Genomic DNA, 26,270 nt, shown 5'->3' on the forward strand with positions numbered 1-26,270 from the left:
TATCTGGATTCAGCTTATGATTTTTCCAAACACATGTTTTTTTTTCTGTTGTTTGTCATTTCAGCCACTGTATGATGCCGCTTACCTTACAATGTACAATATCTGCTTCACATCCTTACCCATCCTGGCCTACAGCCTGCTGGAGCAGCACATCAACATTGACACTCTGACCTCAGATCCCCGATTGTATATGTAAGTAGAGCACATTGTTAAAAACCACTGTAGACTTTTAAAATCGTGGATTTCTTTTCATCCACAGGTAGGAAGGACACAACTGCCCACCTGATTTGATTACATGGTTCTGTTCTGAATTTTTAGCTACTTAAACTGTACCATTCAATAGGAAAATGGTGTATGTCCTAGATGTAGGTCCTGTCCATGAATGTTTGTGAACCATCTAGTTCAAAATCACTAACTGCTAAAACTTGAACCTACATTGTCATAGAGTTCTGAAGTCTCACACGAAGACATACTATTTTAACTACCAAAAAAGGGAGGGGGCACACACACAAAGATTTATAGAGTATTGATTCCTATCTATAATGGGTTGAACTGATAATATGTTAGACTTTCTCTTTTAATTTTTTTAAGATTTTATTTATTTATTTTAGAGAGAGAGTGTGTGCGCACAAGTGGGTGAGATCGGGGGCAGAAGGGGAGGGAGAGGGAGAGAATCCGAAGCAGACTCAGTGAACGTGGACCCCAGCGCAGGGCTCGATCTCAAGACCCCAAGATCATGACCTGAGCCCAAACCGGAAGTTGGTTGCTTAACCGACTGAGCCACCCAGGTGCTCCGAGACTTAAACTACCCCAGAAGCATAGCCTCCTCTACTTTGTTAGCGCCGTTCTAAAACCTGTATTGCTGGGCCTCAGTCGTTAAGCATCTGCCTTCGGCTCAGGTCATGATCCCAGAGCCCTGGGACTGAGTTCCACATCGGGCTCTCTGTTCAGCTGGTGGCTCAGTCATTAAGCATCTGCCTTTGGCTCAGGTCCTGATCCCAGAGCCCTGGGATCGAGTTCCACATCGGGCTCTCTGTTCAGCAGGGAGTCTGCTTCTCCCACTCCCCCTGCTTGTGTTCTCTGTCAAATAAATAAATAAAATCTTTTTTAAAAAATAAATAAAACTGTATTGCTGAAGAAAATAATTAACTCATCAAGCCATTATATCCATTTTGTGTCAGTTGTAAATGGATGCTTTTCTCTATGGATGGGGTACTTGGCCAGTTGCTTAACATACGATTTAATTAGGTTTTTATAAGTTAAGCCTGCACCTAAGGATGAAGATGTTAATTTATAGCAGATGATAATCATTGCTACATAATGGACAGCAAGTGCAATAGAGCGACTCAGGTGGTTTATTTGTATGAAGTGAAGGTGCACAAATTTAAGGGATTTCTTTAACCAGTATGACTCATAAAAATTACATTTAGTAATTGTTGGACTTAACCAGCTTTATGAAGTTTGTCATTATTTTAAAGATGGAAAAATTGAAAATTTCAAACATGCACAGTAGTAGCAAAAATACTATTAATAGAGTGAACTGCCCTATCCTCACTACTCATAGCTTCAATAATTATCAGTTCAGAGTATCCTATTTCATGAATAATGCTGTTTGCTCTATTGCAGACTTATTTTTTAATAAATACCAAACATTTTTTTAAGATTTTATTTATTTATTTGACAGAGAGAGACATAGCAAGAGCAGGAACACAAGCAGGGGGAGTGAGAGAGGGAGAAGCAGGCTCCCCGCAGAGCAGGGAGCCCGATGCGGGGCTCGATTCCAGGACCCTGGGATCATGACCTGAGCCGAAGGCAGACGCTTAACAACTGAGCCACCCAGGCGCCCTATATACCAAACATTCTATATAATAGTTACTTCAGTAAGTATCTCTTAAAGATAAGGACTTAAAAAAAATAACAGTACCAAACATTATATAAAATAATTATTTCAGTAAGTATCTCTTAAAAAGATAAGGACTTAAAAAAATAACAGTACCCTGTCATACCTAAAACTTTAACGTTAAAGTCCATAATATTATCATACATCCAGTCAAGGTTCAAATTTCTCCAATTGACTCATTTATTTATTTTTTTTTAGATTTTTTTTTATTTATTCATTTGGGAGAGAGAGCACGCGAGCATGAATGGTGGGGAGGGACAGAGGGAGAGGGAGAAGCAGACTCCCCGCTGAGCAGGGAGCCCAGTCCCAGGACCCTGGGATCATGACCTCAGCTGAAGGCAGATGATTAACCATCTGAGCCACTCAGGCGCCCCCAGGTTGACTCATTTTATAGCATGCTTGTTTGAATCAGAATATAAGGTCCATATGTTGTAGTTAGTTAATATGCTTCTTGAGTCTGTTTTAATCTGTAGGTTAACCGGGCAATTTATTTGTTGACAAAACTGGGTCATTTATCTTGCAGCGTTTACCCCAATCTGGAGTTTGCTGAATGCATTCTTCTGACATTAGCATGTTCTGCTTTTCCCTGAATTTGTGGCAAGGGGATGGTTAGACAGAGCATCAGCTCCCATGCTCTCTTTTTTAAATGAGGAACCAGGGCCCAGAAATGACTGACCTGAGGGCACATGGTGTAACTAGAGGCCAAATCAAGATCGGAATTCAGTCCCCCTGATGACTAGCCCCATGCACTTCCCAGCTGCGTGGCGGTTTTCAAACACTGAGCAGCAGTGTTTGTCTCCAGACAAAACTAAAGTGAAGTTCCCTAGTGTGGCTGCTCCGGTTAACGCGGGATTCGGGCGGCAGTGAGCGGAATCCCTCCCATTCAGTCCCACCAAGAGCTCCAGCCAGCAGACCGCACTCCAGTCCCCGCTCGCTCCTGTCTAACTGTGTGACTTTGTCATGTGCCTCGGTTTCACCTTCGGTAAAATGTGGGTAACAGGAGCAGCCAATCCCAGTGTTCTTGTGAGGATTCAGTGAGTGACTACATGTAAAACAATTTAAAACAGTCCCTGGCACATAGTTTTCAATTAGATGGGAGCTATTAATCTTATTCTAACACCCCCTCCACATAACTTCAGGGCTATGCTGAGCATTTTCATACATTAAGAATGTTGAAAACCTGCAGAAAGCTGTTGAGTACCAATTATTTTAAGGGTGTCCATGAAGTTTGAGTTAGGGACTACAGATGTAGGTCACAGAGGATTCAGTGATTTTCCAGAGAGGGTATACTTGCTACACCCGCGGAAACGCAAGCCGTGGAGACACGGATCTCAGCCTGTATTGTAGATTGCTCTGTTACTCCAATTATTCCTTTGGAAACATGAAGCCCTAGTCACCCTCTGTGGCCCTGTCTGCAGCCGTACCACTTAATATTGTGGCTGGCATCGTGTGGCATACTACACATTTCACCTTCAGGGACGTCGTGACTCAGGCACTTGTCAAATACTGTGACACGAAACGATCTATTCAGATATTTTCATGCTTTTAAGAGAAATTTAAATAGTAAACTGTCGTTCTTCTAGAGAGGCATAGTTTGTTTCTTCTACAGCTTTAAAAGGTGAAGGAAAGGTTCCAGTACACCTGCCGCTTCCCATCAGAGGGAGGTGCTCAGGCCTGTGCAGCGGGGTGACTGCCCCCCAAATCTTCATTTTCTTTCATGTTCTCCTTCATGGCAGCTGTCATATTCTGAGTTTCCAACAGCTTTGTCATCCGTTTGAGGGCAGCTAGAAAGCCTCGAATGTCACCCAACATACCATGATCCCCTGCCCCTCTTCCCACGGTGTGTAAGGTAGCTCCCAGAGACAGTCTAGAAACACAGGATTCACTCTTGCCTCAGCCCAAATTCAGTGACTCGCAAAAGCCTCATGGACTGGCGGTTGCTGTTCACTCATTGCAAGAATCTTTAGGAAGGGGGGGCCTGAGGGGCTCAGTCGTTGGTGGGCATCTGGCTTCAGCTTGGGTCGTGATCCCAGGGTCCTGGGATCAAGCCCCACATCGGGCTTCCTGCTCAGTGGGGAGTCTGCTTCTCCCTCTCCCCCTCCTCCTGCTTGTGTTCCTTCTCTTTCTGTCTCTCTCTGTCAAATAAATGAATAAAATCTTAAAAAAAAAATCTTTAGGAAGGTGGCTTTCCCTGTGGCTCCCAGTTGCTTTGACAGTGTGACCTATGTGTGGGGGGAGCTTGTTTCTGAGAAGCAGCCACCTCTTTCCTTCTGCAGTTTTTCTAGGGCAAACACCGACACATAGCCATTATGCATCCCCCGAATTTCAAATTCCTTCATGCATCTGGAAATCCTAGTAGGTAAAAGTTACATAATTGCCATGTTTTCAGAAAACCCCACAGTACTCAATACCAAGTGAACAAGGATCACTTGCATTTACATTATAAAGGTGTTGATTCGATAAAGCCAAGAGATGTTCTATATGGTATTGCCAACAGTGTCCTATATGAGCGATGAGCTACCTTCTGATAAATGTTAAGAGCAACTTGAGGAGGGCCTGGGTGGTTCAGTCGGTTAAGCAGCCGACTCTTGATTTCGGCTCAGGTCATGATCTCGGTCGTGAGATCAAGCCCCACGTTGGGCTCCTCAACTGAGCATGGAACCTGCTTAAGATTCTGTCTCTCCCTCTCCCCCCTCACACTCTCTCTCTCTTAAAAAAAAAAAAAGGCAATTTGAAATAGAAGCCAAAAGAATTCCTTGCACAAACCCATCTTCTTTCTGCACCTCTGCTCCATTAGAATTAGTAGCCATATTTAACACTCTGACTTGTGCTGAGAAAATTGTGTTATTTTAACAGATTTTAAAGTTTCGATCCACCTACCGTTTATGAAAACATGACTCTACAGCTTGAAACATTATTTGACTCAATTGAAAAAATATAAAGGGTACCCTGCGACCTAAAAAAGGTTACATTCCCAAGAAGAAATCAAGTGATTCCAGTGTGCACCATAGTTTGGGAACCGTTATGATACATCTTTCAAGTCTCATTATTTGTAAATGGGACTGACAAATACCTATCTCGTGTGGTTTTTTTCGTGGATAAAAATGGACAATATATATAAAACTCTTAACCCAGTTTACTGACATAAAAGAAGTACTCAATAAATGGGAGTTAATTATTTTTGATGATGTTATTGTCGGTGGCCAGGATTTTAAACTTAGTGCTTTTGACTGTTTACTCAGTGCCTCAGTCCAGAAGCAATTGCAGGGAGATGAACCTGCGGCTCAGTAGGGCCCTCCAGTTCCTCGGGGATGCCTCTCTTCATTATAACAGGGTCACACCTGTGTGCACTTTTGGCCTTTCACCGGATCTTTAAATAGCCCACAGAGATTCACAGAGATTCATTAACCTGTGGTTTCTTTTTCCATTTCTCAATAGGAAAATTTCTGGCAATGCCATGCTACAGTTGGGACCCTTCTTATATTGGACGTTTCTAGCTGCATTTGAAGGGACAGTGTTCTTCTTTGGGACTTACTTTCTTTTTCAGACTTCATCCCTAGAAGAAAATGCAAAGGTAAAAAAATACTTCATTACATGTTGGTATAGTAAGCATGGCTTATTCTTTTTCTATAGGTACTGGATTTATCATACACATAATCTAGCTGTAATCATTTTGTAAACTTTTTCTTGAGGTACAATATTTAGTTCTTAGAACTTTTTTAGAACAATAGAAGTATTGAAGTAAGAAACCACTTCCCATGTGCGCGGCTAACTAGAGAGCTTCTGTGCAAACCTTCTGGAAGTTTAACTTGGCTACAATTTTTAATAGATGTACAGAGTTCTTAGGACCTCAGAATTTAGACCCCTATACTTTTCTTTTTTTTTTTTTATAAGTAAACTCTACCCTCCAACATGGGGCTTGAACTCAGGACCCCAAGATCAAGAGTCGCGTGGTCTACTGACTGAGCCAGTCACGCGCCCCCAGACTTTTCCTGTTTTAAAAGTCTGGCCCCACTCACTTCCTATTGATAGTGGCCTTTCATGCTTGGAGTTGAAGGGCATAGCTACCCTATCTTTGCAGTGTTAGCCCGATAGTTAAACGGACGGATTCCCTTCTCTTCCTTTTTCCCTTCCACATGGGAGCATAGTGTTTTCCAGGAAGACTACACTCATCCTACCAGTGCCTTCCTAGGAAGCGACTACATAAGTCAGCACCTGCAGTGGGATGATTTTCCCCTGGCTATGTTCTGGGAGAGCACGGCTGGTAGGCCAAGGTCTTGCCACAGCCACACGATGAGCCTTGAGCCCACCGCTTCACCTCTGCTTTCACTGTGTTCGTTCTTGGCTATTTCTGGGCTTCCTGTTTAATGGTTACTCATTTGGTATCCTTATAACGTGAAGCAAAGCAAAGGTTCAAAAATAACTTACTGAGTACAGTAACTGTCCAGAACTTACACAGTCAACATCTGTTACAGAAGTAATAGGCCCAATGAATATGAAAGATACTCTGAAATTAGGTACTACAGTCCAAAACCTTTCTAATTTGGACTAACACAAGTCAGTTTAATATGAATCCCTTAAAAATATTAATCCCTGGGGGCGCCTGGTTGACTCAGTCAGTAGAGCATGTGACTCTTGATCTCGGGGTCGTGAGTTTGAGTCCCACTTTGGGCATTGGGCACAAAGGTTACTTTAAAAAAATTATTAATCACTGAGTAACTGTGGAGGAAATAGACGTAGTACTTAAGGAGACGCACGTAGCACTGGTCAAGGAAAGTACCCTGCTAAATCTGCAGGCCAGTCATTTTAGCCTTCCAAGTCAGCTTTGGACGTCAGTAAGAAGGGATTAGATTCTGTGATTTCTCGGGTCCCTTTAGCTTTATGGCTGATTCTGTGACTTCCACGTTTAATTTTATTTGGCGCATAAATGATAAAGAGCTGATGATTTCTTAAAAAGAGCTTGCTGCAAAGCAGGTGGGTACTCTCCTGCGCTCCTGTTGACCTGGTTCATTTGCTCAGCAAACTCTTTGGGTGGCGCCTAGGGAGCTCCAGCCCAGCCTGTGTCTTATCCATTACCCATTTTGGGTTCGTGAAAACCAAATTAGACTTGACCATATATGTCACCATCCTTCTAAATGTTTGCTAAAATTACAGTAAGTGTAAGACTGCTATCAGTGATTAAACAGAGCACCATGTATGATTTGATCAAATCCTTTTTTTTGCTTCTGTAAATCTTAATTTTTTTATTATTTTTTTAAAGCGTTTTACATTTCATTTTCTGTTTTAATGTTATGCATTCAGATCTTGACAGCATTTGGTAAGCATATGTGCCATTCATTGCCATAGTTATTGACTTGTACATGCTCCCTGCTTTTCTTTAATGTGCACATGCTGACAGCTCTAATATTTACCGCCAAAAAATTAGACTCTATTTTTAAAGTATGAGTCCATTTGTCTAAAAATTAGTTCTCATTTGAGAGCTTTAGTTCTTTATTACAGAGAAAGTCCATGTCAAACTCTTTTCGAGCCGTGAATCATTCAAATGACTTGTTTTGATGAACATTACTGTTAGTGGAATAGGGGTTTTTTTCTGCCTTTATTATACCAGTGTGTTCCCTGTTCAGTACTACATGGAGTAATGGAAATAAACCCTACCAACCGCAAATGTGTCGTAGCTGTCCAAGAAAATTTAGGGTCACAGTAAAATCCAACATTTTGGCCTGATCTTTTGATCAGATATTTCCCTAAACATTTTATACCCATGTCTTTAGCAATTACACCCAAGATTAAATTTTCCTTTTTATTTTCGTAAGCAGGCTTGTGTATTCATGGTGCATGTAATTGTTAAATGTTTTGCAGGTATATGGAAACTGGACTTTTGGAACCATTGTTTTTACAGTCTTAGTATTCACTGTAACTCTGAAGGTTAGATTTTTATTTATTCAAATATATTTAACACCACTTTTGTAATTCTTTCTGGTCTTACACTATTCTCTCTTTTTTGTCTTCTCTTTACTTGTATTGCAGGTTGTTATTCAAGTCTGAATACTTACTAAAATATGTATGATATTAGATATTTAGACATTTGTATGCTGTTTGTGATCCATTTTTTCCAGAACATTGTCTATCCTCTTTAATTTGTTTCATTTAAAAAAAAGATTCATACACCATAGTTCTGTTGAAAATCTGTTTCTTCTTTCAAGACAGTATAAGTAGTATATAAATAGGCTGTGCTTGTGTGTGTGTGTGTGTGTGTGTGTGTTTCTATGTTAAATACTTGAATAGTTTTTAAGATTGTGTTTATAAACACCAGGCCTCAAAGGAATGGGAGTACTTAAGACAGTTGAATAGGTATCCATGAGCAGATATGTGTGCAAAAGAGCTCAGTAGTAATGAAACTTTATATAATGTATTTATCACTGAAATTTATCCATATTAGTGATGAAATGCATAACAGTATACAGCAGGTAACATACAGGAATCATGAGCATTAACATGCAGCTATGTAATATACTCTGAAGCCTTGCTGAATTCTACCCTTGAGACTTATGAGTTGGGACTCTCTTATACTTGAAAGCATAATCAAATTCTTTTGATGATCATTCCAGTAATAAGCACCTCACATGGGATCCAAGAATGGGTAAATGCATTCCAGTATGCCCAGTGGTCAAAACTAGAATCCCAGAAGTATGATTGACAAAGAACCTCTAGTCATTTCCCCTCTAAGTTTTTATTCCTGATTCATTTCTCATACCAAATAGAACTAACATATGTTTGCATTTTTCATCTACTATTTCAGTAATATTGTAGGACTGCAAAAGAAGATGTTAAACAATTCATCTCCATTTAGCCACTTACTAGCTGCTATTTTTGGGCAAGTGACTTCGTTTCTCAGTACCCTCGTTTCTTCTTTTTCTACAAAATGGAGATAAAAGTAGTACCTTCCTCTCAGGATTTTTGGTGGGAAGTCTATTAGGGAATACACATAAAGCATTTAGAGTGGTATCTGGCACATAGAATGTGATCAGAACAACAGATGCTAGTTGTTGCTATTTATTATTATCTTTCACAGGATCATGATTTGAAACGGAAACCTCTCCACCTTTGTTTCCCCTGCTCTTGCATATGGCCTTCGTAGTTAAAGTTGGCCTTACTGTAGCGTCTTTCATGTGTCCCTCAAAAGACATTCACTCTCTCATCTTCAGATGGGTATTATCGTGACCTTCTCCCTAGCAGCCCAGAGGTGGGAATGCAAGTCTGGTCTACATTAACGATGTTCTCAACATCCTGCTTATGAACGAGAAACTTAGAACAGGGAGTCGAGGACCAGGGTGTCACAGCAAGTAAAAAAAAAAAAACGGAGACACCACCTCCTCTTCAAGAATCAAAGCCCTGGATATTAGTCCATGTGGCCCAGAAATTTTAAACAAGCAGAACAGACCATACTTTTTTATTTTTAGATTGCATTTGAAAATCCCAGGTGCCACAATCTAAAGAAACAATCAGCCCTGGCAGAAACAGGGAGGGATTAAAATCTAAGGCAACTGAAAATGTTATTAATTTAATGGATTAGATAAGGGTTTTGCAATTGAAAGGCACACTACATAGTCAGTCCCATGATTCATTGCTACATGGTGCCAGGTGTATAGAGCTAGTTGCCTTTGCATTTAATAACCCCCATCTGTTGTGTTTGAGCTATCAAGACTCCTTTGTGTAGTTTGTGTAGTTTGTCTATTCTTCCTAACTAACCTTTCCCCCTCCTACTGATTTTCAGTATACCTGCCTCCACCAGCTAGGCCTTCTGCTTTTATCATCAGCTTCCCAGCCACCACCACCTGAGGACCTGGGGCTCCAGTCTGAGCATATTACAGTTACCTCAGTGTCTGCCCTTCCTTCAGTAGTGAGGCATCTGCAGCCCCATACCTACCAGCTACTTGCTTGACCACACCTCCAAGCCTGTCCTCTTGGGTCTGGAGGCCTTGGAACAGAACTTAGCTCGTTCTTACCCTAGCTCTTTGAAAAGTCTGGTTTCTGTTCTTTTAGCTTCCCTCTCTTCTAGTTGCCTGGCCCAAGCGAGATCCTCCCATAGGTATCATACTGTATGCAAGTTTGCAGATAGCATAGTGTACTTAACTGCCTGGTGTAGTATGTACCCATCATGAAATCTGTGTTGTATCTTTTCAGCTCGCCTTGGATACTCGTTTCTGGACATGGATAAATCACTTTGTGATTTGGGGTTCTTTAGCCTTTTATGTATTTTTCTCATTCTTCTGGGGAGGAATTATTTGGTAAGCAGCTGTATATGTGTGAGTAATATGTAAAAATAACAAAGTAGATATATGTATATGTACACTGTCTCTGCAAACATTAATCATACTTTTTTAAAGTGTTGATTGTATAAGATGGCAGGTCTTCTGTATTAATGGGCTGGAAGTTAATTTCAAGTAAGATTTCAAATGCAAGTATGTCGACTTACACAAGTTATTCAAAAGTAAGTAGCCCCTGTCCAAATCTTTCCACTTGAAGGTATGTAAACATCTAATGTCTATGAAGCGAAACTGCAAGTTCTAGCATGCCCTGCGATGTGATTTCCACTGGAAATATTCATCCTCTGAAGTTTCTACAGTTTACAGTAGCCAGTAGATACATTATTATCCATTTGGATTCTGTTCTGTCTTTATGGTATATTACTGTCAATCTTGTCACTATACTTGTGCTCAAGGTAAAGAGTATATACCACTTAATATTCAGAGGGTTATATCTTAAAATCACATCTCATTGTTTTGGGTGGGGTAAAGGCAGACTCTACAACATGGCCTTAAAGTTCATTGAGTTCATCTTGGTTCAATAGATGTTTATTCGGAATCTGTTGAGTGTGAGGCGCTCTGGGAAACCAAGATGAATAGACTGTACCCCTCCCTCCAGGAGATTAGGATCTAGTGAGAGGGACACATAAGCTTTGATTGGGAGAGTTAAAAGGAATGAAAATAAGTTAGATTGTCATCTCCTTTTCTTACACCCAGAGGCCTATATTTTGTTTTTAAATATCATAGGTGTTTTCATTAATCAGTGGCTTCTCTTGACAAGGATGCCAGCAGCAGAGAGCATGGCTAGGGGAAGCCATAGGATGCGATTCTAGGAGTACCTTTTTTCTCACTGGACAAAGCATTCCATGGTATCATGGAGATGTGAGGCCATGTTTATTGTCCCTTGAGCTTTAATTAGAAAAAATTCTTACTGTTTTGAAAAGCTTTTAAAATAAAAGCCTTAAGAAATAAAAATATGAAATACCTAATCACTTAAGCAGTTCCAAAAAGTGTAATCACGCATGTATTGGGCACCTATAGAGGTAATTATTGAAGTGGTGAAGCTGACAGAAGTCTCTCTTTTCTTTAATAATATACAAATTAATCAAAGTTGGTTAACCACATGTAATATGCAATTGTAACTCTGCCCAGAGCAGCATAGTTCTGTCTATAAATCTGTGTAATCAACATCCGATGAACTAATGCAAAATTTCTGCAAGAATAAAATGTTTCTAGCAAACTAGTTTCTCTTACCACAGACTATTCCTTATTAATTAAAATAAATCCTTTAAATGATTAAGACCTTGTCACACCTGTTTCTTTAGCGATGCTTGCTAAAAATGAAATATATGTTTTTATTTTGTTGCCTGTAGTGCTATCCTTAAGTAGAGCTGAGTTGAGCTACTACATGAATATAAAATTATAAAGCAACTAGCAAAATATGACCAGAAACTGTGTGAGATTTCTGCTGAATGCTGGTTTCAGCTATTATCTCTGGACACATTCAACCCTGAGGAACTGTGACACACCCCTCTGGGGTTTGGCCCTGAGAATGATGATTTCTAAGCTACAAACCCAATCCAAGAATAATATCTTTTGTTTTTTACTCTTCCCCTGTAAAGCACCATAGGTGTCAAGATAAAGAAAAATCTAAAGCTGCAGGGCAGGGAAAATGGAAAAAAAAGAAAAGAAAAATCTAGAGCTGTTAATCACAGAGTATTGTGGGTACTGTGTGGAATGTCCTATGACTAGTTGTTAGTTGTCTACTGGACCCTTATGGTCAGTTAACTGCCTAGAAAATAAGTTAGGGTGCCCTTCAGAATTGGAGTGAGGGTAGAGTTCTGCAGAATTCCTTTTTGGATGGTAGGGACCCTGGAAAACCTTTTTAGCCCACACTTCATTAAATTCTCCATCTCGCTGTCCCCATACACCTAGAGCCAAAAGCTTGATTTTATTATGTTACATAAGAGTGCACAAACATCGATTTTTTTCAGTTTATCTTCAGTGAGCCCAATGCGTAATATAATAAATGAGACAACCAATTATCTGCCTAGAGCTCCTAATCCAAGGAGAGTCTGTTGTGCATCCCAACCCTGATCAGCCACTTTGCACTTCCTCCCCCTCTGCTTCCAACAACATTTAGCCTAGTAAGGCTCTCTGTGGCTCAGCTCGGGGGAAACTGGCTGTGCTTTTCTGTGGCCACCAAACAGTTCAGTGGTTGACTTAGAATGAAATCCAGCATCAGAACAAGGGGTCCTAGATTTCTGGACTCCCAAGACTTAATGTCCTCTTAGCAGTATTCTTCTGCCAACCTACTTGGCACACACTGGATACTCAGTATATATTTGTGGATAAGAATGGTAGAGAGAGAAGCTCAACAGTCTTTTCTCTCTTTATGTAGAGTTTTTTTGGGGGAACCTATAAAAATGTCTTTATAAATTTCTGAATGTAGAGCACAGTCCATTCTCATATTAACAAAACAGCGGAGGAAATAAAATGCTTATTAGCATAAAAATTAACCATTGCTCTTGAATATCTTTGAAGCTCCAGTATTTTCTAACGCAAATAAATATTCTCCACTTGGCAGTTTTAAAGTTGATTGCTTGGTTGTTTTCAAGTCAGATGCATTTTCCTGTCATTCTTCCCCTTTAATTATCATTCCTTTTTTCCCTAAACATTAAGTAAATGAAATCTGTTCAGTACTTTTGGGATATTCTTAAAATTATTTCTATTAATGTGTATAATTAGAAGAGTCCCTTTAAATACAAAAGATAGTTTCAATTACACATCTGCTTCATATGACAGGAACTGATTTCTTTTCCATTCTGTGTCTTCTTTCCACTCTAGGCCTTTTCTCAAACAACAGAGAATGTATTTCGTATTTGCTCAAATGCTGTCTTCTGTATCTACATGGTTGGCCATAGTTCTTCTAATATTTATCAGCCTTTTCCCTGAGATTCTCCTGATAGTATTAAAGAATGTAAGAAGAAGAAGTGCCAGGGTAAGAACTAAGTTTATATTATAAGTTTATTTTTGGAAGGGGCTTCAGTATCTGCCATGAACTAAAAACCTTGCTTAGAGATTTGCATTAGTTACAGCATGTTAAACCCCTCCTTACAGGTTCATCACTTAATTTCCTCTTCTGCATAAAAAGTATAGTAAAAACTTCGTTATCCAATGCAGGTGGTAAGTAGATTCCTTAATAGTGTTCTATGTGACCTTTAGCAATCCATATGGAGTATCTCATATGCTCCATATGGAATTTTAAATGGAAAAAATGGGGTGTTTTGGGTTTTTTTTTTTTTTTAGCCTAGAATTTTCACACCAGGAATTTCCACACCAACATTCCAGCTTTAACCTTAGAAATTTCCCTGTGGGTTGTTTGCAGATTTTCTTTTTCAGTTAATAATCCCAATTTGCTTTTCAAACCTTTCCCCTTCCTTTAATTATAGTGCTGCTTAATCTCTCTGTCGCTTCTAGCCCTGTCTGTCCAGCAGTATATTTGAACCAAAGAGAATCCCCTGGATGTGATTTCTGCATCCTTGCCCTCCTGAACACACTTGTGAAAATTAAGATTGTTTTATGAGTGTGTTTTTATTTTTGCTGTTTAAATTGTTGATTTCTTGTGGGACTGAGACGCTATTACCCTCTGCTAGCCTAATTCTCTGATATCTTTTAAACATTTCTAAAAAGCCTTTAAAGTGAAAGGGGTAGATTAGCTTGGAGAAGAAGACTTCTGGCAAATTTTGACCAGAAGGTTAATTAAATATGTCATATTCCTGCCAACACTTAACTCATTTTGCCAAACAGAACCCTGTTTTTATCCTCTTGACACCAACTCGATCATATGGCCCCTCCAAGGCAGTATTTTCAGGAAATAGTTTAAGGTATATCTACTGGACCCATTCGATCAAACTTGCCAACCACTTTAGCCACAAAACTGGTTTCTCTGATGTTGGTTTGGGCCTATTGATTTGAGAAAATCCAGTGGTTGGCATCATATAGATTGGGGGAACTAAAATGATTATAATGAGAAAATCTTTAGTGACTGGCTGTGTTAAAGAGGACTTTCATGATCAATAAGTCAGTATCAGCCCCAGTGAAAGTCAATAGATTACCCTTGGCATAAGCCACATTGATTTGGGTATACCAAGCCGATCCCTGTACAGTTAGGTGGTCAGACCTGGCCTTAATTCGCTGTTTCTGCATGCTTTGTGGGTGGCACTGCACCGACTAACATGAGCCTAGCTACTTCCAGTAGACCCCTGACTAACTCCCTCCAGCCTGGTGTTTAGTCTTAGGATGGGAAAGTGGCATTTACTTGTCTCCATAGACCTTAATATCAGTTGAACAGAGTTAAAACAGGTATGATACAACAAGTTTTTCCCGGAATGGCTCAAGTGGCCATTTATATCAAGCCAAATAAAAAATGTCCCTGGAAAAAGTGGTTTGGTGCCTTGTCATCATAGACAGTTTGGGAAAGATCTCTGAGGTGCTCTTCTATCCCTCTTATTTGGGAGTACACTTTTGGGATGCTCCTAAATGTTTTTCTTATTTGGGTTAATGGAGCTCATGCTAAGTAACGGCTCATTCCCGGCTTCATGCTCTAAAGATGATACAAAAATCTCCGAAATCCAAACCTTCAAACATACCATCTTTATCCTCCTCCCAAGGCCCTTTCTCTTAAAAACAAAATTAGACACTGGCTGGCGGTGACTTTTACATAAATTAAATGGAGGGATGCTACAAAGCAGTCGCGGATAAAGACGTAAAACATTTTTCTTTCCATGCAAACAGGAGATTCCAAACTTCTGTTGAAAGCATGAGGTTCAGCATGAAATTTGTTTGCTATGGGTTATGTCCATGATAGGAGGAATTCTAGTGTCTGTGCTATAGCTTGGCATGCTGGTGTGCTAGAACAATCAGGAAAATTCCCATAATCACCTTCATTCATTCGATCATTCATTCATTTATTCCTACCCTCATTGAACTAGAACATGTATTGAACCGCCTACTGATGAACATCTCTCTTTACATCCAATGTCTGAAAGGCTACATGGTTTTTCAGACTCTGTAGGATTTTTCAGAGTTGCAGATGAGACAAAAAGTTGTGGGCACTCAGCAGCACTGCCCCCCCTTTTTTTTCCCTTCTGAGAAAATGCAAGAGCAAAGTAGTGCATATGAATGCATAAAGGCCAACGGAAACCTAGCAGCCAAGGCTATTCTGATGTCACATCTGTTTATATAAGGCCCTGTTTGGCCATATCAAAGAAGCAGAAGCCACTTTGAAGATGAAGGAGAAAGAGTATCTTCATCACCAGCAGTTTGACATCCCTGGTGACTTCCTACTTGGTTTAATATCCCTTGCTAAGGCATTGGCCTCACTTTTAAAGAGAGGCAAAAAATTCTTTTACACTGGGTTAGCCTCATACCTGACAGGCTCCCTACTGGGGTAAAGTGTGCGTCCCTACCTAGAGGTAGAAGATCCCCCTGACTCCAACCGGTTAGCATCTTGGATCCTTTGTGCACATAGCCAGAAAGACCTGTGGCGACTAGGCTGCCCGAGCTGTCCTCCTATGGGTCTTGGCAGTTGCTTTCAGAAGGGAAGTCAGCAGTGGGTAGTGAAAATGTCTCTGGCATTTGAAAAGGGTGCTAAGCCATTTACGTTTAACAATTACAAAGCAGCCTTCTGTCAGATTCCATTCAATTCAGCCTGAGGGTCCACTATAAGGTAGCTACTGTGCTAGGTGTCAGTAACTCAGGGAGGAGTCAGATGTGGCTCCAGCTCACAGGGAGCTCTCACTGTCGTTGAGTTACAAAGGGGATTTATGCAGAGCTCTTCTGTAAGCAGGTATAAAGCAGGATAGGAGACTCAATGATATGGCGTGTTGTAACACATCTGAGCTGTTTCAAGTCACTACCTCCTGAAGCCTCCAGTAAAAAGGCTGGAATGGCAGCCTCCACCCCAGCTGAGTTCTGTCATGACGTCAGCATTGTAAAGAATTCTACTTTCTTCGAAAATCGTTTCCCTCGGTCATTTAACTCAGAGGATAGCTTAAGCTACCTATTCCTCAGCTATCTTTTCAGCAAGTGTGGTTAATTTTTGAATTAAATCCAGTCATTAAGGATCATAAGGCTTTTCTTTAGCTTATAGATTGACAAAGCTACATCACCGTGCTGCTGAAATGGTGAAACCGCCATTGAGCACCGAACAGTGGAACAGCGAGATAACACTTGAAAGGAAATTTAAAGTTTAGATATCTGGTATTTCAAAAAGTTGTAGTCTCCTCCTAGCACAATTGTTGGGCTCTCTTATAATCAGTGAAGTAACACTTGAACTTTCTGGCCAAGTAGTAAATACCACTTCCCATTTCCAATGGAGGACTTCTCCTCCAAACTTTATGGAAGTTTTCCCATGTAAACTACCACTATCAGAAGGGAGGCTTGACTTTGCTTACTAGACCCTGGAATACTATAATCTAATGGGAATAGACCTAGCCACATGGCCATGCCTAACATGGGATGTCTGCACAAACAAGAAGAAATAGTCCATTCTGGAGGGAGCTCTTTCAGAGTAGAGGACAGGAAAAGGAAGAATGTCAGCTGTCTGAGCAAAATTCCCAGAGTAAGCACTTTGAAAATTTTGGAGAATATAACTTACCTTTTAATAACAATGGTGCCAAGGATGATTGCTATTGCAGTTCTGACGGTGTCCCATACAACCATGGGTTCTAAGGATAATGGCCCTGTTAACGGGATTAGACAAAAAGTTGGATCCTAACTTGTGGCTGTTGAGATGGACCTTTATGCATTGGCCTCTTTGACATACTGCTCATTGAGCCTGAGCTGGTGTCAAAGCTCTCTAGATGACTGCAAAGGAATCTGGAAATTTCATCCTCTTTTAGCTCATTATCTCGCTTCCTTCTCCCCCCCACCCCCCACTTGCTGGCTATATGAGTTTTTGATTGCTTCAGATACTCTTTCCATGCTCTCCACTGCCTTCTGTATTTTCATATTCCCTTTCTTTTTCCTTTATAAAGTAACCTAATCTATTAACCTCTAAAATTTCTGCTTCATAGAAGTACTTTTATCTCTGATGGTTGGATGTAAGGTTTTGAGTGCACCAAAATGTGCTTATAGTTGCAGTCTTTAATAATTAGGCTTGTATATTAAACATGGGGGTGGGGGACTGGGTATCGTGTTAATCTTGTTGCGAGATCTTTGCCCACAAAATAGAAGGCAGAACAATTTAAATTTTTTTTCTCAGAAATTATATATTGGTAATTTGCATGTTGCCAACATGTCACCAACTTTAAGGTAAAATATGAACAGGAAAAAAATATAGTTATGTTAAAACATATATGAATAAGTCAAAGTATTTGCCTTTAAAAGTTTTATTGTTAATTAGACTCTGCTAGATACATGTGATACTTTAGCTGGTTTCTTTTTTTAATACCTATTTTTGTTAGTCACTAAGTGGATAATATGGGTAATCTTAATTAGCAGAATTGTTAAACTCGTCCCCGTAGTTGACCACTCATCTACTCTTTTGCTTGGACAATGCCAAAACCAAGTCTGTGACTTAGCTTGTAACTTCAGGCATAGAATAAGAAGGAAAAACAATAACCTGTTGGGTTTTCTGATTAAACTCTAAGTTAATCAATTTTTACTTTTTCTAGGCATTTTAAAGGAGAAATTTATAGCTCTTTAGCCTACCCTTTTAAAGAGGTCTCTGTAAGAAAAGGGGGAAACCAAACAAATTGTGTTAGAATAAAGGAAGTTAAGCATGGGTCCAGTGATAAATGGAACTGAAGTGTGGTTTCACCAGATGTCTTCCCATTATGTTAGTTTTGTTAGGCTTTTAACCTGTAAGGGCCTAAGAGCAGTCAGTCCCTTCATTTGTATCTGTGCAATTGGATAAGACAGAGAGTTCCTTCAAAATTAGATTGCTGATGGACCCTGGACATAGCCCTCTGACCAATGTATTTTGAACAATGTAGGTTAGTGAATTAATGATTAGAAGTAAGCCTTATTTTAATGAGAAGGATGTTTTAAAATATTTTATTCAAAATAATCTTCCCATTAACAAAATAATTTTAAACTGTTAAACAGAGAAATAGTAGTTTGCACATATAATAGAGACTGTTCCTAACTCTAACTCAACTGTTACTTCAGAGAGTAATGTCTTCAAAACTAACATGTCATTTCGACTTCAAATTCTCAGGGTTTCTTTTTAAATGTCTTACATTTCAGAGAATATTTACTTTTTTTTTTTTTTTTTGGTTTCTGCATTTCTCTTTTTTCTACTGCAATTTTCCACCCTTTGTGCAATTGTGATCAAGGTAACGAAACGCCTCCCTTCCTCAGGAACATCTACTATCTTCATGCTTTCTCAAACTTCCAGCAATCACAGTTTCTCTTGGAGTGAATAAGGTGATTTCCTTTCTTAATGTACCAACTTGCTTGCATTCTCATTTGCTTGACACCATTTTCTCTTTATGAAAAAGTACTTCTCATTACTCATTTTTATATCTTCTATTGATACTTAAGAGAATTTTGTCATTTTCCTTTAATCATTTGTTCACCTTCTCAAATTGTCACACTGGAGAGGAAGTGATTTTCAAACGTTTAGACTGTAAATCTCTAGTCCCATTGATTTCTGGTCTGCGGTAGAAGCCACGGCTAGTCTGTTCACCAAGACAGGAATGTTTTGCACAAATTCTCTTGGTTCGATACACTCACGCACCAGCACAACTCTCAGAGGTGTTCACCAAAAGGATGGTAAGGTTTACTAATCAAACCATATTGACTCATCTACCACATAACCAACCTACCGGTGTCATTTCAAAAACCCCAGTTTGCCATATACTACTAATATCTGCATACTTCTGCCATGAAAACAATTCAGTTCGAGTTGGAGACTTTCTTAGGTCTTTCAATGTATTCATTTAAATGTTATGCATTTGCTGTAGTGTAATCATTTGTACTTTTGGCCAAAAGAGTAGTCTATAGGAAATGATTTTTTTCTTCTACGTTTTTATCACCAGGTAGGTTAACCAGTCTTCAAATGCTTTAAGTATCTTTACCTCACTATTACAGAGAAATCTGAGCTGTAAAAGGGCATCTGACTCATTATCCGCCAGACCTTCAGTCAGACCTCTTCTTTTACGAACATTCTCAGACGAATCTAATATATTGTAACAGGTACCTAGTGTTAAACAAGCGGGCTGGCTTTTAAAGAAACAGATTAACAGCATTATAAAGAAAAAAATGAAAATACCACTCTCTAAATTTTCTCTGCTGTTGGTGTGGTGAACTTTATACAATTCTTTACAAAAAAATATAAAGATGCATTACTTGGAATATGGGAAAATCTATATTTGAAATTTGTTAAGCCCCCAAATAAAATGTTAGGCATTTTGCAGAACTTGAAGGGCAATAAAAATACAATAAAAATACATTGAATTTTTAAGGGGCAAGTTGTCATGGCGGTATTCGTTAATACTGATTAGGAAATACCATTTGGATTTTAAAAGATCATTTAGAAAATTGAAAATAAATATTCCAAAATTGCATCTGTATAATATCAAGTCGATTAAGCATTGCATGTTCTTTTGGGAAGTATGTGGAAATAATCCAATGTGTTTGTACCTCCATGTGCCGTGTCTGTGTGTTTGCAGGTATACACCTAATGTACTCGTAAATGTCTGATCCCCAAAATTAATGAACCAATCTAATCACTTTTTTTAATGTCAAGTTTTATTCAAGCTAAATGTTTCAACTTTCAGAGATAAAGGTAAAATCTTTCCTAGCTATTCAGGGGGATGCTAGCCTAATTATGTAGAATGCTTCAGAATTGTTTTTTCCAAAAATGAGTGAATTCATTTTATAACCTATTGTTTCATTTATCCCAGAAAAATAGTCGGGAAGAATTGATAAGCCATGGGAGGAGTCCTTGAACTCAGAATGACTCCTCTGTGTGCATTTTGTTTCCCACTGCCAAGGCCTCTGTCATCCCAGACCATGAGAGGCCCTTTATCCACCCATAGGAATTCAGAGTAATTCGTGAATGAAGTTTACAAGCTTACCAGCTTGGAAAAAATGCAATACAGCTTAGGGCAGGGCCATCTTTCATGCACACATAAAAATTAGTGATCATCAGGAATGAAATTGCAGTTCAGTTCTCTTTGGAGCTAACAAGTGTGAGTCTTCCTCATAGGCCCATGTTTTTGTCAGCTGTCAACTCCCCCGCCCCCGAGCAAAGAATAAAAATTAAGCTAATGGCATGAATACTTTGGTTCTTCTATCTCCTACGCCTTATCACAGTCTGCATCCACAGTGTTCTTTGGGAAGCAGACTCATTTTGCCCCAGTTAGCATCTTTTTCCCCATATTGAGCGACTCACCTGCTTATATCTTCCCTCAGTAATGATCTGCTTCCTGGTAGCCTTCAAAGTCTTTGACACTTTTGTCCCGGATGGCCTTGTCCTAAGCTGTATGGTGCTATGCTGTTGCCAGCTAATTCTGTATCCCCCTGGATTGCTTTCTTTAGCTTGGTCTGTGGTTTGGGAGACTAGGCTGGGTAGCAGACACTGCTTCTACTTTTGGCCTCTCCAGGGCCTAAAATCCTACAGTGACAAAGGATGAGGAACATAGAATTGAGGAAGTTTCATTTTTTAAACAATTGTTTTGTTTTTAACGTGGTTCTTTCTTCCACAAGTATCTTTTCATGTAGCCTTATTTTTCCTCCGAGGAAAATATTTGGCAAGTAGTTCAGCCACCGAGTTTGTCCCTTGATGAGAGAACTGTGTGACTCCTTTTGTAAGTTCTCAATGTGAACAGCAACCTTATTTTGGTTAGGCTTAGTCACCATGTCCCTGCTACCTGAAGAACTCTTAGGAAAATAGGGAACATGAAAGAAATGGAACGTATTCTAGAGGACTTCCAGTCCAGTCATGGCAAGGAAGGTGCACCAAAATGGGAAGAAAATAGCATACCCCTTAAGGCCCTTCACTACTCCTGTTTTAGAAGGTTGGATTTTAGAGTGTAGAATGAAAATTAGGCTCCCTCCCGACACCAAAGACTTCCACTTCTCAACATACCTGATTTATACTCTGTGATCAGTTGGCCTACCACGCCCTATCCCTGTAATAGCATTTGATAATGTTCAGAGGACAGAGAAGAATCTACAGATTTCGGGATGTTTTGGTGGTCGCTTTTCTAAAAAGATAAGACAAACAAGCATCCGTTGACTCATAGATAAGTGATCTACCAAAAAGAAAATGAACTTCAGCATTATATGGGGAAGAAACATGTTGCTTTCAGTAAAGGAAAAATACTTTTACAACAGCCTTTCAAAACTGAGTGTATCTTTAGACTTTCTCTGTCAAAATTTACACATCCTCAAAAAAAAAAAAAAAAAAACAAACAGTAATCAATTCATTCATTCAACATGTCCCGAGTACCTGCTATGTGCCAGACACTAGGCTAGGTGCTGGAGATAGGAGAATAAAATGTCCCTGTTTTCAAGGAGCTCACGGACTAGAGAGTCCTTATGGGAACAGTGACAGGAGAGCCCTGGAGCATTCCAAAAGCAAAAAGCAAGTCTGAATCTATTCAGCTAACAAATGAAGAAGGGATTAAAAACTGGTTATTGTGTCACTTTTTTTTCCCTGCATGTGAATAAAACTTGGCACTTTTAAGATCGTTCCTTTACTCTCATAACAAAATATACTACTTGATTTATTTTTGAAAATGCTAAACAGATGGCTTCACATTATTGTTAAAATAAACCTTTTAACTCTGTATATTTTAAATTTTTCAGAATCCGAATCTTGAACTGCCTATGTTATTGTCCTACAAGCATATTGACAATGGTTACAGCTAAAAAAGAAAGCAGGAAGAAACAACTACAAAAAGTTATCATCTCAGGATACTCAATATGCAACAAATTAAACCACTCTCTTATGTCTAGGGTTCAGAATCAATGTCCATTAAAATACCAAATGACTCTCTTAAGCATTTACAGTTATTGTTAAGTAGCCGTTATGGCCAAAGCTCTTAAGTTATGAATCATGTGAAAGTTGAAAGCACGAATAATTAGAATTTCTGGCTTTAGATAGAATAATATAACTACCCAATGGGTGCTCCTTTAACCCATGAACTCTGTGAATGGATCTAAATATAATAGTATAAAGTAGAAGTCATACAATGGGAATGAATAGACTTTGCTAATCTTACTCTTTTTGCCTGGCAGAAGAAATAGGCTGTTTGGATCACATTTCTTGTTCCTGCTGAATGATCATCTTAAATTATTTTTTTTCAAATATATGAAAGGAATACTTGAACATACAAGAAGACTAAATGGTTAATCTTTTCTGTTCACCCACATGCTAATTTTGTCTTCATAGACTATCCTTGCCCAAAAAATACCTTGAACCCTTATGTGGAAAGAACGTTCATCCTGGATATTTTTGTGAGAATCAAAAAAATCGCTCATTTTATTTTTGTTCTTCTGAATTAAATCCCACTTGATGGGTGTGTGGCTACTAGATTTGAAAATAAAAACATTTCCAACCGCTTAGTAAGTAGCCCATCAAGAGAGTGAAGATATAACAGATTTTTTTCCAATATTAGTTTTACTGGGATCTGAGGTGAGATAGGCAAAACCATAGTTACATAAAAAATAAAGCCATCTGAACATCAATCTTCTATAATTTTTTGTGGAGAGGGAAAAAATAGCTTATAACTGTTAATGGTTATTTTTTGAAAGAGGCTGCCTTTGTGCATATATGCAGCACTTTTTTTTTTTTAACTTGCCAATTTGGGAAAGAGGGATCCATCCCAAGACGGTGGTGATTCAGCTGCAGAGCCGTGATTGTGAACATGAATGTTTTCTCAGCAAACATGGTTGGGTGATGGTCTAACTTTAAACCATGAGATTCACCTTGGTAAAGTCCTCAACTTACTGGACTAGAAGGGGGCTTTAGCCTCCTAATGAGTTCACTTAAAAACATAAACATAAATGTGAAATGTCTTTATTAAATGTTAAACACTTTTTTTGGATATAAATGGCTACATTTGACTACAAGATTGAAATGGGCTCTTAAAAAGTGTTTTCAGGGGCGCATGGCTGGCTCAGTCAGTGAAGCATGCGTCTCTTGGATCTCTCGGGGTCATGAGTTCGAGCCCCACAGTGGGCATAGAGATTACTTAAAAAAAAAAAAAAGTGTTTTCATACCTGTTCCCATTTTTGGTTGTCTTTCTGGCATGCCTGTACTATTATTAGTGTTTATATCATACCTTGATTTAGAAAAGTATTGAATTCAATCTATACCAGTGTATTTATATGGTCCACATGGCACATTTGATTCTTCCATATATATTTTGTGTAATGTTTAGGTGTAATTTTTCTTAAATTCCAGGAAGGACAGAATTTCAGTTATCAGAAACCTATCCATCATTATGCCCCTTTTTCATTATTTCATTTGTTCTCACCTATCAGTATTATTTTTGAGTATTTTGTTAGATGTCATTCACAGCTTACCCAAGTGTGCTGTGTTCTGGTCGCCTATATTTGAGGTAATCTACTGAAAACAAAGTCTGTGTATTCTTTGCCTATTCCAAAGAGCTTAAAAAAAAAAATCAGACCCAGGAAAGCTTTTGATGTTTTTTGTTGTTCTTGTTCGTGGTCTGGCCGTTGCTGTGTTGTTTCTGTTGTCTCACATAAGTACTGTAGGGACTGTGAATACAAATGAGAGAGCCACAATATAGAGAGAGGCTCGTTGAGCGCAAACCATTGAAGATTGCCATAATCAGAACATCCAGGGCAGTGGAAATGTAACTGGTGGTATGTAAAATTCCTCGCAGCCAGGAAGAAAGGTGACTAAGGGGGATTTAAAGTCCTGTCACAGCTACACGTTACACTGTAGCTCAAATTCACGATGGTGAAATCATGGCCTAGATCCTTGAGAGGGACCTGACTTTCCTTTTTGAAAGATATTTTATTAATGAGCTAAAAAATGGCTAGCATGGGTTAGCAGATGTAATCACTCGAAGTAAGCCTTCTCACAGTATTCCTAGCACTACAAGCTAACCACCTTATTTTGTGACAGAGAATGGGGGAAAATGTAATAATGGGATCACATACCCATCATTTGAACAACTTTGAACTATCAAGATGTCCTTGTAATTTTCACAACTGTTGTCCTTTGTTTGAAGGTGTAACCTACTAAACGTAAAACACAGATTCTGTATCTACAACATCTACACCAGCAACAGTATAAATGTAGGCCTAAATTTGCAAAATTCATAATAATTTAGTGATGGAATTTTTTAATAACATGCAGTATATAAATGTGCAGATTTTATGCAAGTGTTAACAAAATCATTTTTCAGCTTGCAAAATGGGACTGCAAAATTACATTTTTCACTTAAGCAATTTTTTACATCTATGTCGTTGCTTTCTATAATGACTGTGAATGCCATCTTTTATGAATGCAACTTGCCTTTTTCATTACAGAAATTTTTGTTTGATGTATCAATAAACTTTGGTATGATATGATTGATATTTTAGCCTCTTTTTTTTGGAAAGGTCTCAGTTTGACATAAAAATACAGAAGCAATATGATGATGGGAAATAGTTTTTTAATTTTCTCTTTGCCTGTTTCTGTATGCGTTAACTGGCATTTTAGGGCAATACCTAATTTGGGGAGGTTACAGTTTTTGTGGGAGTTTTGATAGAGAAAAGGGCAGCCAAATCAGTAAATACGTACTGAAAATCTAGTGTATGCTTGGCAGTGTGCTTTCTGCTGCCCACACATTGGAGGTAGTGTGATATATGGTCTGTGTCTCCATCTCATTGAAATCATCTGATTCTTAAGTATCCAAACATGCAGCGATTCTATAGTCGCTTGAAATTTGGTCCAAAGGTGCACACGTAAAAAACTAAAGTTTCTCCACCGTGGCTGGTAGCATTTCATTTTTACACTTAAGTCTCCATGTTTTTGTAGCCTTCTGATCATGTTAAGTCTTTGACCTACATTTAGTGCATTTCCTTTATTTTTTAATTTTTTTTATTTTAATTCCAGCAGTTAACATACAGTGTTATATTAGTTTCAGGTGTCTCCTTTTTATTTTTTGGTAAGTGGGAAATGTGCTGTATTTGGAGGTGAGACCTGAATTAAAGTTTTCAGCGTTGTCACTTCGAGCTATTTTCCTCTCGGTCCTCTTCTTGCCTGTAAAATGGTGTCTTGAGGGTCAGGGGTGGTCAGACGAGGTAAAGGGATCAAAACTGCTTTGTAAAATATCATTTGTTATTCAGATGAAATCATTGCTATTTTTATATTAAGAAATGTTTTATTGCTTTGATCTTTTTAGTGAGTAGTTGTCATTTACCAAATTTTTAGAGATGTAACTATGGTAGATTCTTTCTACCTTCTTGGAATTAGTCTGTGCAAGCTTCCTTCCCTTCCCCCATCCGGCTTTGCGGGGAGCTGCCTCACTGCTGAGTCTACCCAGGAGATTGGCCAGTAAAGTAAGTATTGTGAGGGTCTGAGCGGTTTGGCCCCTTTAACAAGAAGCACATGCAAAGGTTAGGGGCTGAGGTTATCACTATGGTTATTCAGTGGATGTGTCCATGGCTGATGTGCTGGACGCATACTAATGAAGCTTGAAGGCCTGTGTTCTGGAAATAGAAAAACAGGGGCTAATTATTTCACAACTTTGTGAAATTAATTTGACACATTTTCCCAGCAACTTTCGGGGAAGGAAACACGGGATCGGTTCCTAGTATGTGGACCTATTATGCTGAAGAAATACTGCTTGGGGCTCAGGCAAGTCCTCATCTCCTGAGCCTCAAGAGCAAGTGCTAGGAGCCGGCCTCTGGCTGAAAGGGACAGTGCACTTGGTGGTGGACCAGAGGGTCTTTGGCCCTGGCTCTTTGCCTGTTGGATGTTCATGGTTAAAATGCCTGCTACTGTTTTGGTCTCTGTCAGTTTGCCAGGACGTACTTCCTGCCAGTAAAGCCACTAAAATCACAACTACCTCCGGTTAACACTTAAACAG

The 26,270-nt window shown here is 39.1% G+C and overlaps 1 protein-coding gene across 7 annotated transcripts in view; it reads left to right on the forward strand.

Moving 5' to 3' along the window:
- ATP11C (ATPase phospholipid transporting 11C) overlaps positions 1-24,772 on the forward strand; it is a 174,997-nt gene extending 150,225 nt beyond the window's left edge. For 3 of the 7 annotated variants that reach the window (XM_027607943.1, XM_027607950.1, XM_027607944.1), the window contains 7 exons: positions 65-192; positions 5,339-5,474; positions 7,760-7,825; positions 10,085-10,188; positions 13,054-13,207; positions 19,306-19,410; positions 22,030-24,772. In XM_027607943.1, coding sequence (XP_027463744.1) covers positions 65-192; positions 5,339-5,474; positions 7,760-7,825; positions 10,085-10,188; positions 13,054-13,207; positions 19,306-19,407 — 690 coding nt within the window. In that variant the 3' untranslated portion in view covers positions 19,408-19,410; positions 22,030-24,772. Of the gene's footprint in view, positions 1-64; positions 193-5,338; positions 5,475-7,759; positions 7,826-10,084; positions 10,189-13,053; positions 13,208-13,326; positions 13,393-18,548; positions 18,640-19,253; positions 19,411-22,029 lie in introns of those variants that run through there. The other 4 variants (XM_027607948.1, XM_027607945.1, XM_027607946.1 and 1 more) reach the window with 4 other exon arrangements.
- The last annotated feature ends 1,498 nt before the right edge of the window (positions 24,773-26,270 follow it).

This window comes from Zalophus californianus, chromosome X (assembly GCF_009762305.2).
Source record: "Zalophus californianus isolate mZalCal1 chromosome X, mZalCal1.pri.v2, whole genome shotgun sequence".
Lineage (NCBI taxonomy): Eukaryota > Metazoa > Chordata > Mammalia > Carnivora > Otariidae > Zalophus > Zalophus californianus.